The sequence below is a fragment of the Theropithecus gelada genome, chromosome 1 (genome assembly GCF_003255815.1).
Source record: "Theropithecus gelada isolate Dixy chromosome 1, Tgel_1.0, whole genome shotgun sequence".
NCBI lineage: Eukaryota > Metazoa > Chordata > Mammalia > Primates > Cercopithecidae > Theropithecus > Theropithecus gelada.
Window position 1 is genome coordinate 792,262 of NC_037668.1, and position 13,201 is coordinate 805,462.

At 39.3% G+C, this 13,201-nt stretch overlaps 1 protein-coding gene across 1 annotated transcript in view; it reads left to right on the plus strand.

Moving 5' to 3' along the window:
* FAM102B (family with sequence similarity 102 member B) overlaps positions 1–13,201 on the plus strand; it is a 75,060-nt gene that overhangs the window by 44,198 nt on the left and 17,661 nt on the right. The window contains exons 4-5 of the mRNA XM_025365861.1: positions 3,670–3,786; positions 7,850–7,896. Of these exons, the coding sequence (XP_025221646.1) occupies positions 3,670–3,786; positions 7,850–7,896 (164 nt within the window). The remainder of the gene's footprint in view (positions 1–3,669; positions 3,787–7,849; positions 7,897–13,201) is intronic.

The following is a 13,201-nucleotide window of genomic DNA, read 5'->3' on the forward strand; positions in this document are numbered from 1 at the left end:
TGGTTCTTCACTAGAATGTAAGCTCTTTGAAAGCAGAGTAGATGTCCTATTCATCACTGTTTCCCAGTGTCTACAACTGGGCCTGTCATATAAAAGATGCTTGATAATATTGACTTCACTCATTAGTAACTGTTAGCCTGAAATATCACATTGACATGCCCCACCTTTTAATATACTTTCTTAATAGGGGCTGTCTTAGTTAGTTTGGGATGCTATAGCAGATTACCATAGATTAGGTGATTTAAACAACATTTATTTCCCACAGTTCTGGAGGCTGGGAAGTCCAAGATCAAGGTGCTGGTGGATCCAGTCTGGTGAGGGCCTGCTTTCTGCTTTGCAGATGTCTGTCATCTCGTGGTGTCCTCAAATGGCAGAGAGCAGAGAAAAAGGAAGCAAGCTCTCTTGTGTCTTTTTAAAAGGGCATTAATCCATTCTTGAGGACTCCACTCTTGTGACCTAATTACCTCTCATAGGCCTTGCCACCTAATACCACCCTTTCGGGGGTTAGGGTTTCAACATAGGAATTTTGGGGGAACATAAACATGCAGGCCTAAGAAGCACTGATCAGATTCTCCCCTTTTTTAACTTATCGACAGTGTAATATAACAACATTACAACAGTAGATGGTAAGCCAATGGGCTATTCTTTTATTCAACAAATATGTATTAAGTGCCAGACACTGTTCTTGGTACTGTTCTAAGTACTGGAGATACAGCAGTGAACAAGACAGACAAAAACCCCTGCATTTGTGAAGCTTACGTGCTAATGGGAACAGGGGTCGTTGGAAGGACAGACAATAAGCAAATATGAAATATGTGTGTACGTGATGTGATGATAACTACTAAGGAGAAAAATAGAGCAGGTAAGGGGAGGAAGGTGGTAACTACAGGTTAAGGGAGGGAAGAGGGATGTGATATAGGATGGTCAGGGAAGGCCCCTTTAGAGAGATGACTTTTGAACATTGACCTGAATGGAGTAAAGGAGAAAGCTATAAGAAAATCTGAGAGACAGCATTTCCAGCAAAAGAACAGTAAGTGCTAAAGGCCTTGAAGTGATCTTGGCATTTTCAAGAAACAGGACATTGTGGCTGCCAGAGTAAATGAGGAAAAGGAGGAAATGAAGTTGGTCAGGTAGCCAGGCACGGAGCAATAGGAGACTGCAGAGAAAACTCTTTCAAGAGGAACAAGATCATGTCCTTTTCAGGGACATTGATGGAGCTGGAATCCATTATCCTCAGCAAACTTATGCAGGAACAGAAAACCAAATACTGCATATTCTCACTTATAAGTGCAAGCTGAACAAATGTGATCACGTGGACACAGGGAGGGGATTAGCACACACTGGGGCCTGTCGGGAGGGGGCGGGGGGGAGCAAGAGCATCAGGAAAAATAGTTATTGCATGCTAGGCTTAATACCTAGGCAATGGGTTGATAGGTGCAGTAAATCACCATGGCAAACTATGTGACAAACATGCATGTCCTACACATGTATCCTGGAACTTAAAATAAAATTTAAAAAAAAAAAAACCTCTTACAAGAAGTTTTGCTGTAAAGAGGGCCAGAAAAAAAATGGTTCAATAGCCTGGAGAGAGATGTAGGGTGAGGTTTTGTTTTGTTTTCTTTTGTTCATTAAAGTAGGAGAAAATCCAGCATGTTTGTGTGCTTTTGGGAACGATCCAGCAGAGTAGGGAAATTTTAGAATGCACAAGAGCAGAAAGAATAACTGAAGTGATTAACTTGAGTGGGCAAGAGGAGAGTGGTTGGCCTCAGACAGTACTGTAAGTGGGAAAGCAAGTATGTGGGCACAGATGCAGGTAGGTGAGTGGATGTCACTGGCAGTAAAAGCTTATGGAAGTTAAGTGCTCTTTTGATTGCTTTAATTTTCTGATTGAAATAGGCAGTAAGGTCATCAGCAGAAAGTAAGGATGAGAAAGCAGTGTTGGAGGGTCAAGGAGAAGGATAATGTATGAAATAGGGTGCACTGATAATGTGTGATCAGTCATGTGAGTCTTCACATGCCCGGTTGGATATGGCTTTGTCCTGGACATATCCAGGCTTTTTCTGCTGATCTTTTGCCCCTCCAAGAGAGGCAATAAGACAGCTGGGCGCAGTGGCTCACGCCTGTAATCCCAGCACTTTGGGAGGCTAAGGCGGGTGGATCACGAGGTCAGGAAATCGAGACCATCCTGGCTAACATGCTGAAATCCTGTCTCTACTGAAAATACAAAAATAAAAAATTAGCCGGGCATGGAAAATACAAAAAAAAAAAAAAAGCCAGGCATGGTGGCGGGCGCCTGTAGTCCCAGCTACTCGGGAGGCTGAGGCAGGAGAATGGCTTGAACCCGGGAGGCAGAGCTTGCAGTGAACCAAGATCATGCCACTGCACTCTAGCCTGGGCGACAGAGTGAGACTCTGTCTCAAAAAAAAAAAAAAAAAAGAGAGAGAGGCAATAAGACTAGAGTAACCATGTGTGAATTAGGTGGGTATTAGTGCTGCTTGATGTGTGTTTGACTTACTGCATTTGGGGTTTGTGGTCCTTCGACTGCTCTCTGGGTTCTTATTCTTCATTCTTTTTGTATCAATTAAAAGGTGTTAAAATAATGCTCCAGCCTGCAATTAAAATATTCATCTCAAATGTGATTTATATGTGCCCAGTGTGTGTTTTAAAACCCTAAGGCAAACAACTTAGAATCACAGCAGTTTTTGAAATGTATAATACTGTGAAATGTATAATACTTTTTGTTGTATATTTATGGAAACATGCTTAATAAATTGCAACTCAATTCATTTTTTGTTGTTAATAAAAAGACCACACTTAGTCATGTAGACTTAGCTTGCTCACAAAATGATATAATGATAAAATGGGGTTGATTTGTTATACCACATGGAAATGAGAAACAGGGTTGAGCAACATCAGAGGAAAGACTATACGGCAACCTTTGGCAGCTGCAGAAAATGGGGACTGAACCTGGGCAGTAATAACAAGAAGGAACAGGTTTGAGCTGAACTTCTGCACAGCAGCGGAGAGGGTTGATGTGGGGCAGAGCTCTGAGAAAGGGATGAATTAGGTTTCATAAAGAGAGATTCAGTTCAAGGATAATCAGCAAGAAGACACTGGTACCAAAGAAAATAAGTGATTCACTTAAGTCACTCCAGTTCTTGCATGGGGAGTGAAAACTTAATAACCTGCAACTATCTGCCTTCACCAGTGGTTAACTTGGCATAGAGCCTGACCCAGAATAGGGAGAGGAGAGTCTAATCATTCTTTTCTATGTGTATGCAAATTATCACTCTTGGTTTGCTAGTATTTCCCACAGGGTGGTGTGAATACCATTACTTGCAATGATTTTAGCTGTTTGATATACATTATTTTTACTTTAACAGTAATATATTTTTTTAATGTATATAGAAAAAATATATTTACTGCATCAATTCTGATTTCAGAGATCCTTTTGCTGAAGACAAGAATAAATAAATAAATTCATATAAAAGGTGAACCAATTTAAAAACACAAAGCAAATAATAGAACAGGTATTAAGTTGTCAAAAATTACAAATAAATGAAGTTGGAGAAAACCTGTCCTAGGGTATGGGTTGAATATTTATTTTAAGGAGCATGTGATAGAAGCCTACTAGATAGTCTATTAATATAATTCTCTTTCTTTTCATAGCTGGGCTTTGCAGATCTAAACCTGGCAGAGTTTGCTGGATCAGGAAATACCACTCGCCGCTGTTTACTGGAAGGCTATGATACCAAAAATACAAGACAGGATAATTCCATTCTTAAAGTAAGCACGTTTCAGGATTAACTTGTCAAGAAATAAGATTATCTGCCTTTAAATAAGCGTATGTATATATTGTAAAGGACAAGATGTGAATCAATGCTGATATGATAAACTGACCATACCACTGAAGTATTCATCACCTAAGGAAAAACCCCATCTAAGTCACAAAAGCAGTGAAAAGTAACAAATGTTCACCTTCATGGTCCTAAGGTGTTTTTCTTTAATATTTTGAGCATTCAGAGAATACATACACCACTACAACATAAGAGTTCATTGGGAGGAAGGAGCATGATGAATTAATGAATACCTTAAAATGTTTGTAGCTCCCATAAGGTGATTTACAGAGCAGCTGTGATAGGTACATAGAAGCCACTGGGTTCTCTTGTAAACTAGTGAAGTGACAGATGGAACCCACTTCTGGGCATCTGCCCGGCTTTTTCCGAGTACCATCAGGAGCCATGTACTCTAGTAATGAGTGCGAATGTATACTTCATAGAGTTAATTGTAGTATTAAATGAGATTAATTGAGAAAATATTTGTAAAGTACTTTGCACCTAGGAAACTCCATTAGATAAACCTTTTGCAGTGTTTCAGTTAGGTTACCCCATGATGGTAAGTTATCTAATAAGGAAGGAAAATAATTCTGAATAAAAACAGGGTGTTCAGAAGTTAGTGAAGCAAAGAATTACCTTATATTCTACAATTTTCAAACTTTTTTGCAGCATATCTTAAGCTCTGCACATATGAAAATGTGTAAAATGGTTATTATAGCCAGTCCAATGCATAAAATGGTTTTTGTAACCCTCACACGAATTTAGCAGCTGGAAAGAAAGGTGGGACAGCGAGTTGATATGGGAAGGAAAATGTTCAGAAGACAAGGAAGAAATTAGAAAAGTATCACAGTATAAACTTCTGTACACATCATGTTGATTATATAGCTTTGTGGTTTTATAACTCTAAGAAGTTTTCAAAGCACTTGCCCATATCTCCATGAGATGAACAGGGTTAGACAGATGAGGATAGATTGTTATTCACATTTTATAGATGAAGAGCTGAGACTAAAGTATCTCACAAAAGTAGTCAGTGGCAGAGCTGGGACCACAGCGCATATCTTCTGCTGCCTGGTCAGGGGTCTTATTTCTTATATGAAAAGATGGATAATTCTTCTCTGAATGACAGTGTTTTCGTTGGAAATTGAAATAACTTTTTAATTTCAGACCCTCACATTCCTAAGAGCCAACTCACGGAGTAGTTTCCTTCTGGCTTCCCATTCATCCTTCCACACCATCTCTCCCACTTTGTCCTACAAAAAAAAAACATACTTTTTGAAGATTACACCATTCAGTCATAACACTCTCTCCTTTCCTAATCTCTGCCATCTCCTGACCCCTTAGGTACCTTCTTGCTCCTATCCATTGATGACTTAGCTCATGGCTCACAGTCTTTCTCTATATCTCTTCTCAGGTCATCATTTTTCCGTGGCTTCACCATCTGTGTGGGCGAGCTAGCCTTGTGGACTATCTTATCTGTATTTTTTTTCCTGATAGCTGATCATCTATGAGTCTAAGGCTTCTCAGTTCCTTAAACTCCCTATCTCCGGCAATATTTTCCTCCTCATCATCTCAGTTCCTACTCCCATGGTCACACTCTAGAGTCTAGACCTTTTTACTCCTAGAAACTTCACCCCCCTAAAAATTTCAATTTAAAGTTTTCTTCCTCCTACACTATCTATTTCCAGTCCTCTTAGTCTCACTTAGCTGTCTTTAACCTTACCACTTTCCCACTGTCCATCAGCCCTGACTTGCTTCCACTTCCCTCTTTATCCAGCTTAAATTTCATGGTCCATAAGGCCAGGAGTTCAAGACCAATCTGGGCAACATAGTGAGAACCCCATTTAAAAAAAAAAAAAAAATACTCCTGGCTCCTCTGTCCCTGTCTCCCTGCATTGTCTGAATAATCCCCAACTTTTGTTGAACTCAGCTATTAAATATCTATCCTTGCATGCCGAGCATTGCTGAAGAGAATCACACAACCAGACTAGCTGTCATTACTGAAGCCGTGCTCACTACCATCTGGCAGTCATACTCTACTTCCTTCATATGCTTCCTTTCTCAATTTTAGATATTCTATCTCATACCTTTTTTCTCCTCGTATCCCAACATACTATTCCTGCTCTCAGATACTGGCCTTGCCTTATCCTGTTGAGAAAACAGAAGCCATTAAACTCAAATTCCCTCATCTTCCCATCACAGACTTTACCTGCCTCTCCTGCCTTATCCTTTTTGTCTCCTGTTACAATGGATGGCATGTCCCCTCTCCTATTAGAAGTCAGTCCTTCCTCTTGGCTTCTGGAATCCAAAGTTTGCCTAACCAAGAGCTTTACCCCTTAGATTATCCCCTCTTCTCATCATCTCTACCTCGAATGAACCATCCTCATCAACATATAAAGAAACAGCTCCACTATCTCCCATATTTATTTTAAAAAAGGACAAAAATTAATCTCTCATCTTCTCCAACTACTGTCTCACATCTCTGTTCTACTTCACTATTCAGTTCCTTAAAATCTGTATGTGCCACCTCCATCTCCTTTCTGAGACATCCATGATATTCAACAGTGCAGTTTTGATGGAGTTGGAAAGCAGACCTCAGGGTTCTATGAAAGAAGAGATGATGAGGAAATCAGTGCAGTAGGATAGATTTGCCATTTAAAGAGAAAAAGAATAGTCATGGAGGTGCTGGGGTGAGGAGATAGGAATGAAATAAGTTTATATAAGATACATGTCAGCCATTAACTGGAGAACATACAACAATGTACATATCATTTTATTCATTAAGACTATGAATTTTGCTATGTGCAGCCCTGGGATCACATCTCAGCTCTGCCCTTTACTAGTTATCTGGTTTTTAAAATATCACTTAATCTCCTGAGGTTAAAATGAAAATATTGTTCTCTCATAGGAATACTGAAAATTAAAGGAAATAATGCATATTAAACACATAGCTTATGCCTGGCACATAATGAATTCTCAAATCATGATTGTTGTTAATGTTGCTGTTACTATTACCATTATCATTATTATTCCCATAAGAACATAAAGAGGTCCTATGACTGACTGTTAAAGGTAGTCAGCAACTAGAGAATAGCAGCATCTTAGAAAGTATTAGAAAAGTTTTAAATCCTGACTGGGCACAGTGGCTCACACCTATAATCCTAGCACTTTGGGAGGCCAAGGTGGTAGGATCACTTGAGGCCAGGAGTTCAAGATCAGCTTGGACAACATAAGCAAGACCCCATCTCTACAAAGGAAAAAAAAAAAAAGAATTCACCAGGTATGGCATGTACCTATAGTCCCAGCTACTCAGAAGGCTGAGACAGGAAGATCATGAGCCCAGGAGTTTAAGACTGCAGTGATCTGTGATAGCACCACTGCACTTCAGCCTGGGTGACAGAGCAAGACCTTATCTCAAGAATTTAAAAAAAAAAAAAAAAAAAACTTTGAATTCTGATCTAAAGCTGGAACAAAGGCCAGAAGCTTTTTACCCTTAGAAGCCACCAGCCAGCATCCCTTGAAACATCAACGTGGCAACTTGAAGGAAAACATTACCAGACACTTAGGCACCACAGGAATTTGGGAGTAAAGACAGATAGATTAGCATGGCCACATACCCACAGGATTATTACTGATGAATTATTATTGCTATTTGTTTCCATTATTTCCGTTCTGATTTTTGCAGTTTTGAGGTTTTGAATGTTAAAAATTATTTTAATCTATATGGAGCAGTAATTTAATATTGAATATAACCCACTTCTTTTTTTTTTTTTTTTTTAATAGAGACAGGGTCTTGCTCTGTTGCGCAGGCTGGAGTACAGTGGCATGACCATAGCTCACTATAACCTGAAACTCCTGGGCTCAAACAATCCTCCTGCCTTAGCCTCCCATGGATATAACCCAATTCAACAATCATTTTAGTTAATGCTTTCCCAATAGAAAATATCGGACTAGGTGCTGTGAAGGAAGCATTTTATAATTTTTTATAATCATGATGTTTCTTGTTTTATGTTTAGGTTTTGATCAGTATGCAACTGATGTCTGGTGACCCATGTTTTAAAACGTAAGTTGATACCCAATAAGTGGATTATGTATCTAAAAGTATAAGAAAGATTTATTTGTTTAAATGTTTACATTAATATTTTGTAGTGCTTATGGGAAAATACCAGTTAAGAGATAGTTTCTTCCATGGGAGACTGACCTGACCCTCTTAGAAGTTATGTTTACCTATTACCAAATGAATTCTCCATACTCTAAATTATTAATGCTATAGGTCTTTTATCATCTTCAGGTTTTGGGTAAAATTATATAAACAAAAATTTTTAATACAGCTTCTGTGAACATACTCATTTCTTCAGTAAATACCTATCAAATGCCTTACCAGGTGTTAAGCCATATTCTAGATACTAGAGAAACCGCAATGAACAAAATAGGTTAAGTCCTTGCCATCCTGGAGCTTATATTCTAAGAGGAAAATGGACAATAAGCTAACAAGTAAATACATAATACACCGATGGTCATAAGCACTTTGGAGAAAAAGGATGGGAGGGCCATGGTGAAGAGAAGTGTCGCTATTCCATATATAATAGTCAAGGGAGGCCCCCCTGGTAAAGATGATATTTGAGTAGAGACCTGAAGGAGGTGGGAAGCAAGTCACACCGGCATTAGGGGAAAGAGTATTTGAGGTAGAGGAAACGAGGACAGAGACCTTGAGGGAGAAGTGTTCTTGGCATGTTCAAGTAGCTGCCTGGAGAGCAGCAGGTCTAAAGCAGGGTGAATAAAGAGGCGGGTGACAGGAGATGAGGTCAGATGATAAGGAGTCTTGTGGCCATTATAAAAAGGACTGCCACTCACACTCTGAGTGAGATGGAAAAGCTATTGGAAGTTTTGAACAGAGAAGTAAAATTGTCTGACTTGTGGCTGCTGGATAGGGAATAGACAATCTGTAGGAGTAACAAAGGGGACAGGGGCACAAATAATTAGATAAAAGGCTATTTCAGTAATCCAAGGTTTTGAACCTGAGTAACTGGACAAATGGCACTTTCATTTGTTGAGATGAGATAACAAGTTGGGAGTTTGGGTGTCAGACATTTTAAATTTGAGATCCCTATTTAACATCCAGCGGGGCATGTCAAGTAGGCAATTGGATAGATCAACTAGAGTCCAGTAGGGAGATCTGGGCAGGAGATAGAAGTGTGGAAATTATTACATCATTCGCATACAGGTAGTAATTAAAGCCATCAGACTTGAATAAATAACTGGAGGGAACGAGTAGAAATGGAAAAGGACCAGAGACTGAGGTGGGGACACCCCAGCGTGTTAGAGGTCAGGGAGACTGGGAAGAAGAAGGAGCAAAGAAACCATGAGTGTGATCGGAGGAGGAAAGCAAAGCAGAGTCCTGTCCTGAAAACCAAATGAAGAAATGGCCTCAGAAAGGCAGAAATAAGCACCTGCGTCACACGCTGCTGTAGTGGGTTTCAGAAAATGAAGACTGAGGATTGACCCTTGGAATTTTCAGTGCAGAAACTGTTGATGACTTTGGCAGGCACTTTGGTAGAATGCCCTTAGACTAAAGCCTTTTGAGCGTGGGTTAAAGAGACTTTGGGAGGAGAAAAATTGGAGACAGTGAGTATAAACAGTTCTTATGAGGGGTTTTGCTGTAAAAAAGAAACAGAAAAATGGAGTCATAAGTAAAGAGAGGATTTGGAGTAGGGCAGATTTTATTCATTTTTAAGATGGAAGATGGTATAGCATATTTGAGTACCAATAGTATTGGCTCAGTAAGAGGGAGAAACTGATGATCCAGAAAAGGGACTGTTGCTAGAACGGCATCCTTGCATTGTTGGAAGGGAGGAAGGCTGAGAACGTAGCTACTGACGCAGGTAGAGGAGAAATGGAAGCATATAGAAGTTCTTTTCTAATTGCTTCTGATTTCTTAGTGCAGTAGGAAACAAGGTGCTCATTGAAGAGCAAGGACAGGGAAGACAGAGGAAGGGGTTTGAAGAAAGGAGAAGGTATGCAGAAATCCCACAGAGTGTCAGCATGAACGGAATGGGAAATGCAGGATTGCTTCTCAGCAGCCTTGAGGACACTTAATGATTAAAAATGAAAGTTCATTGATATCATTGAAATATCAGAAAAATACACATAGAAAACTAAAGAAAACATTACCTCCCTGTATATCAACTTCATGTTTTTAATAGCTGTAACTTAGAAAGCAACACCTAGCCGGGCGCGGTGGCTCATGCCTGTAATCCCAGTACTTTGGCAGGCTGAGGCAGGAGGATCACTCTACAAAAAATACAAAAATCAGGCATGGTGATGCATGCCTGTGGTCCCAGCTACTTGGGAGGCTAAGGGGAGGATTGCTTGAGCCTGGGAAGTGGAGGTTGCAGTGAGCCGAGATTGCACCACTATACACCAGCCTGGGCGACAGAGCAAGCCCCTGTTTCAAAAGAAAAAAGAAACAATTCTTGATTAAAACCACACATCTTCCTATAACTTAGCCTTCCTATGCTGTCTTCTCAGAAACCATGGTTTCCTGACTCCTTTATTTTCTGCTTTCTTGGGATCAAACCAATTTTGCTATACTATTTTTGGTGTCTCGGGTAACAGTTTGTTTTTCTAGTGGAGTAGGATTTAGGGTAAAATAAGAGAATGAGCAGCAAAACTTAGCAGAAGAAAATAAATTGATCATTCCTTCTCATGAACTTTTTATGGATATTCCCTTTCTTGCCCTTTCTCTGCTCTTTTCTCTCTCTACTTAAACTCACATACTGAAGAACTTGAAAATAGATCATCTAATGTTTTCTATTATCTCCATAAATTTAATTCTGACAATCTGGAGTTTATATTTACAGAGAAAGACTTTTATAATTCATAAAAATAAGCAGACATTACCTAATTCCAAATACATAAAAGTATTTTTTGAGAATCAAATCCTCAATAGTTTTTCTTTTCTCTTTGAAATTGTTCAAATGTCATTGAAAAAGGGGAAATTCTAACACATTCATATACTTGCACATCCTGAATATGTACTGAAGAGAAAAAACATTTTAGCTACTGATGTAAAAAGTAAATGCATTTTATCAGGTTATATTTAAATATGTATCAAATATGTAAAATCACATTACTTTAGAGCTGAAAAGAATGTTGGAAGTTGTCTAATCCAGTGATTTTTTTTTTCAGATTATTTAGCTACAAAATCCTGGGTTCGAATATAATATGAGGCCAGGCATGGTGGCTTATGCCTGTAATCCCACACTTTGGGAGGCCAAGGCAGGTGGGTCACTTGAGCCTAGGAGTTCACGACTAGCCTGGGCAACATGGTGAAACCCTGTCCCTACCAAAAAATAAATTAAAAAATTAGCCAGGCATGGTGGTGCACCTGTAGTCCCAGCTACTCAGGAGTCTGAGGTGGGAGGATCACTTGAGCCCAGGAAGCGGAGGTTGCAGTGAGCCAAGATCATGCCACTGCACTCCAGGCTGGGTGACAGAGTGAGACCTGTCTCAAAAAATAAAGCAAATATATTATGAATCCTAGTATATAAAATTTTACTCTATATCCCCTCCAACTTAGGTAAGATGAGAATAAATTTTCTACTGGGCACTCTCCCCTATCTGTTTCTACAAGACCCTAAAAGATATCATGAAACCAGTTTTAAAAGTGTTGCTGTAATCCAAGTTCTTATTGTACAGATGAGGAAACTGAGGCACAGAGCAATCGAGTGACTTTACTGAGTATCTTTGTCCAGTACGAAGATATAAATAACTGCTGGAGGGCTTCATTCTACTATTCTCTGCTTTTGTCTATCTTTAAATTTTTCATGATATAAATTTTTTAATTTACTTGAGAAACAAGAGTACAGCAGACCCTTAGTCTCAAGTTTAAATCCTAGTTTTAATATTTTCTGAGCAGATCTGTGACATAGATTGTATAATTCTTTTGAAGCACCAATTTTATACTATAAGATCAGAATTTATGAAGAAGACAGCTGGTAAGTCAGCCTAACCACCTACCCTAAACTTTATTTCATAGTTCTCTACAACTCATCAAATATCCACCAACTCTTGTAAAAAAGAATGAAACTCACTCTGAAAAGTGCTGATAAAGAAAAAAGATATTTTAAGAGAGAAATTGTATACTCTGCTGGCATTTGGGAATCTGGTGGCAAAGCAGATCTAGGGGTGATATAAGTCTCTCGAATAGCAAGGTTCTGACGTGTTCATATTCCAAAAGGAAGGAAATTATCATTTGTGAAAATGATTTCATGAATGTTACTGTCTCTCAATTTTTAAAACAACTCTGTAATGTAAATATTATCCATGTTTTTGAGTAAGGACATTGAGACTAGGAGGTTAAGGAATTATTTCTTCCAGGGTCCCAGGATGCAGTCATTCATTCAGTACATGTGTATTGATTGCCTGCCACATGCCAAGACTTAACAAGCTAGAAAAGACCAGCCCCTGCTCTGAAGGGATTCATTGATTTTGTGGGAGACAGGCAAACAGCATACAATGTCACTGGGGCACACAGGATAGTATCCCTAGCCACAGTTCCTTAGAAACCAGGGAAATCTTTACTGAGAAGGGGATGCTGAGCTAAGTTTAAGGGATGACTAGGAATTTACTAAGCACAGGAGGTAGGTAGGACACCCCAGGACAGAAAACAGTTTGCACAAGTTTATGCCAGTATTACAGGGCATTGAGTATTTAAGAAGTGTCAAGTAGGTAATATTGTCATTTTATGAGGTCATTTTTCACACATTCTTAACATTACTATAATGCAATCAAATTAATCCCATCTCTTTTTCTATACTTGATCTACATTAAGTGATTTCAGATGACGGATATAAAAGCATTTTCAGAACAAAAGAGGTAATAGAACAAAAACTGGCACATGACAAGCACTCAGTGATTATTTATTCAACAAGACTGAGTTGTCCAGGGAGCTAAGAGAGCTGCCAAGGCCCAGCTAAGATTTTGGATTCTAAATTTGCTTTACTATCAGTCCCCATAGCCAATGAATTTTCTCCATAGTGCTTAGTTGCCCCAGTAATGGAGCAGTTAGTACAGATGGCTGATATTATCAAGGGTTGCAGTTCTTCAACTTGAGACCGCAGAACAAGGGGTGCCAAATTGAAGGTGTTGCTTAAAGAGTTGTGGCTGTGGAGTCAGGCTGGAAGGGAGAATGGAGCCAGAGGGGAATAGAGAAGGAAAGGGCCAATGTTTGGGAGGGCTGAGGGCTGGAAAACAGGTGTAAGACACAGAGGGGATAGAGGCACTGTAATCAGGTCACCTGTGAAAGAAACTGGCATTAAAAAGGTAAGAATTTTTAGACATGCAGGCATGAGTCAGCTGTCAATGAT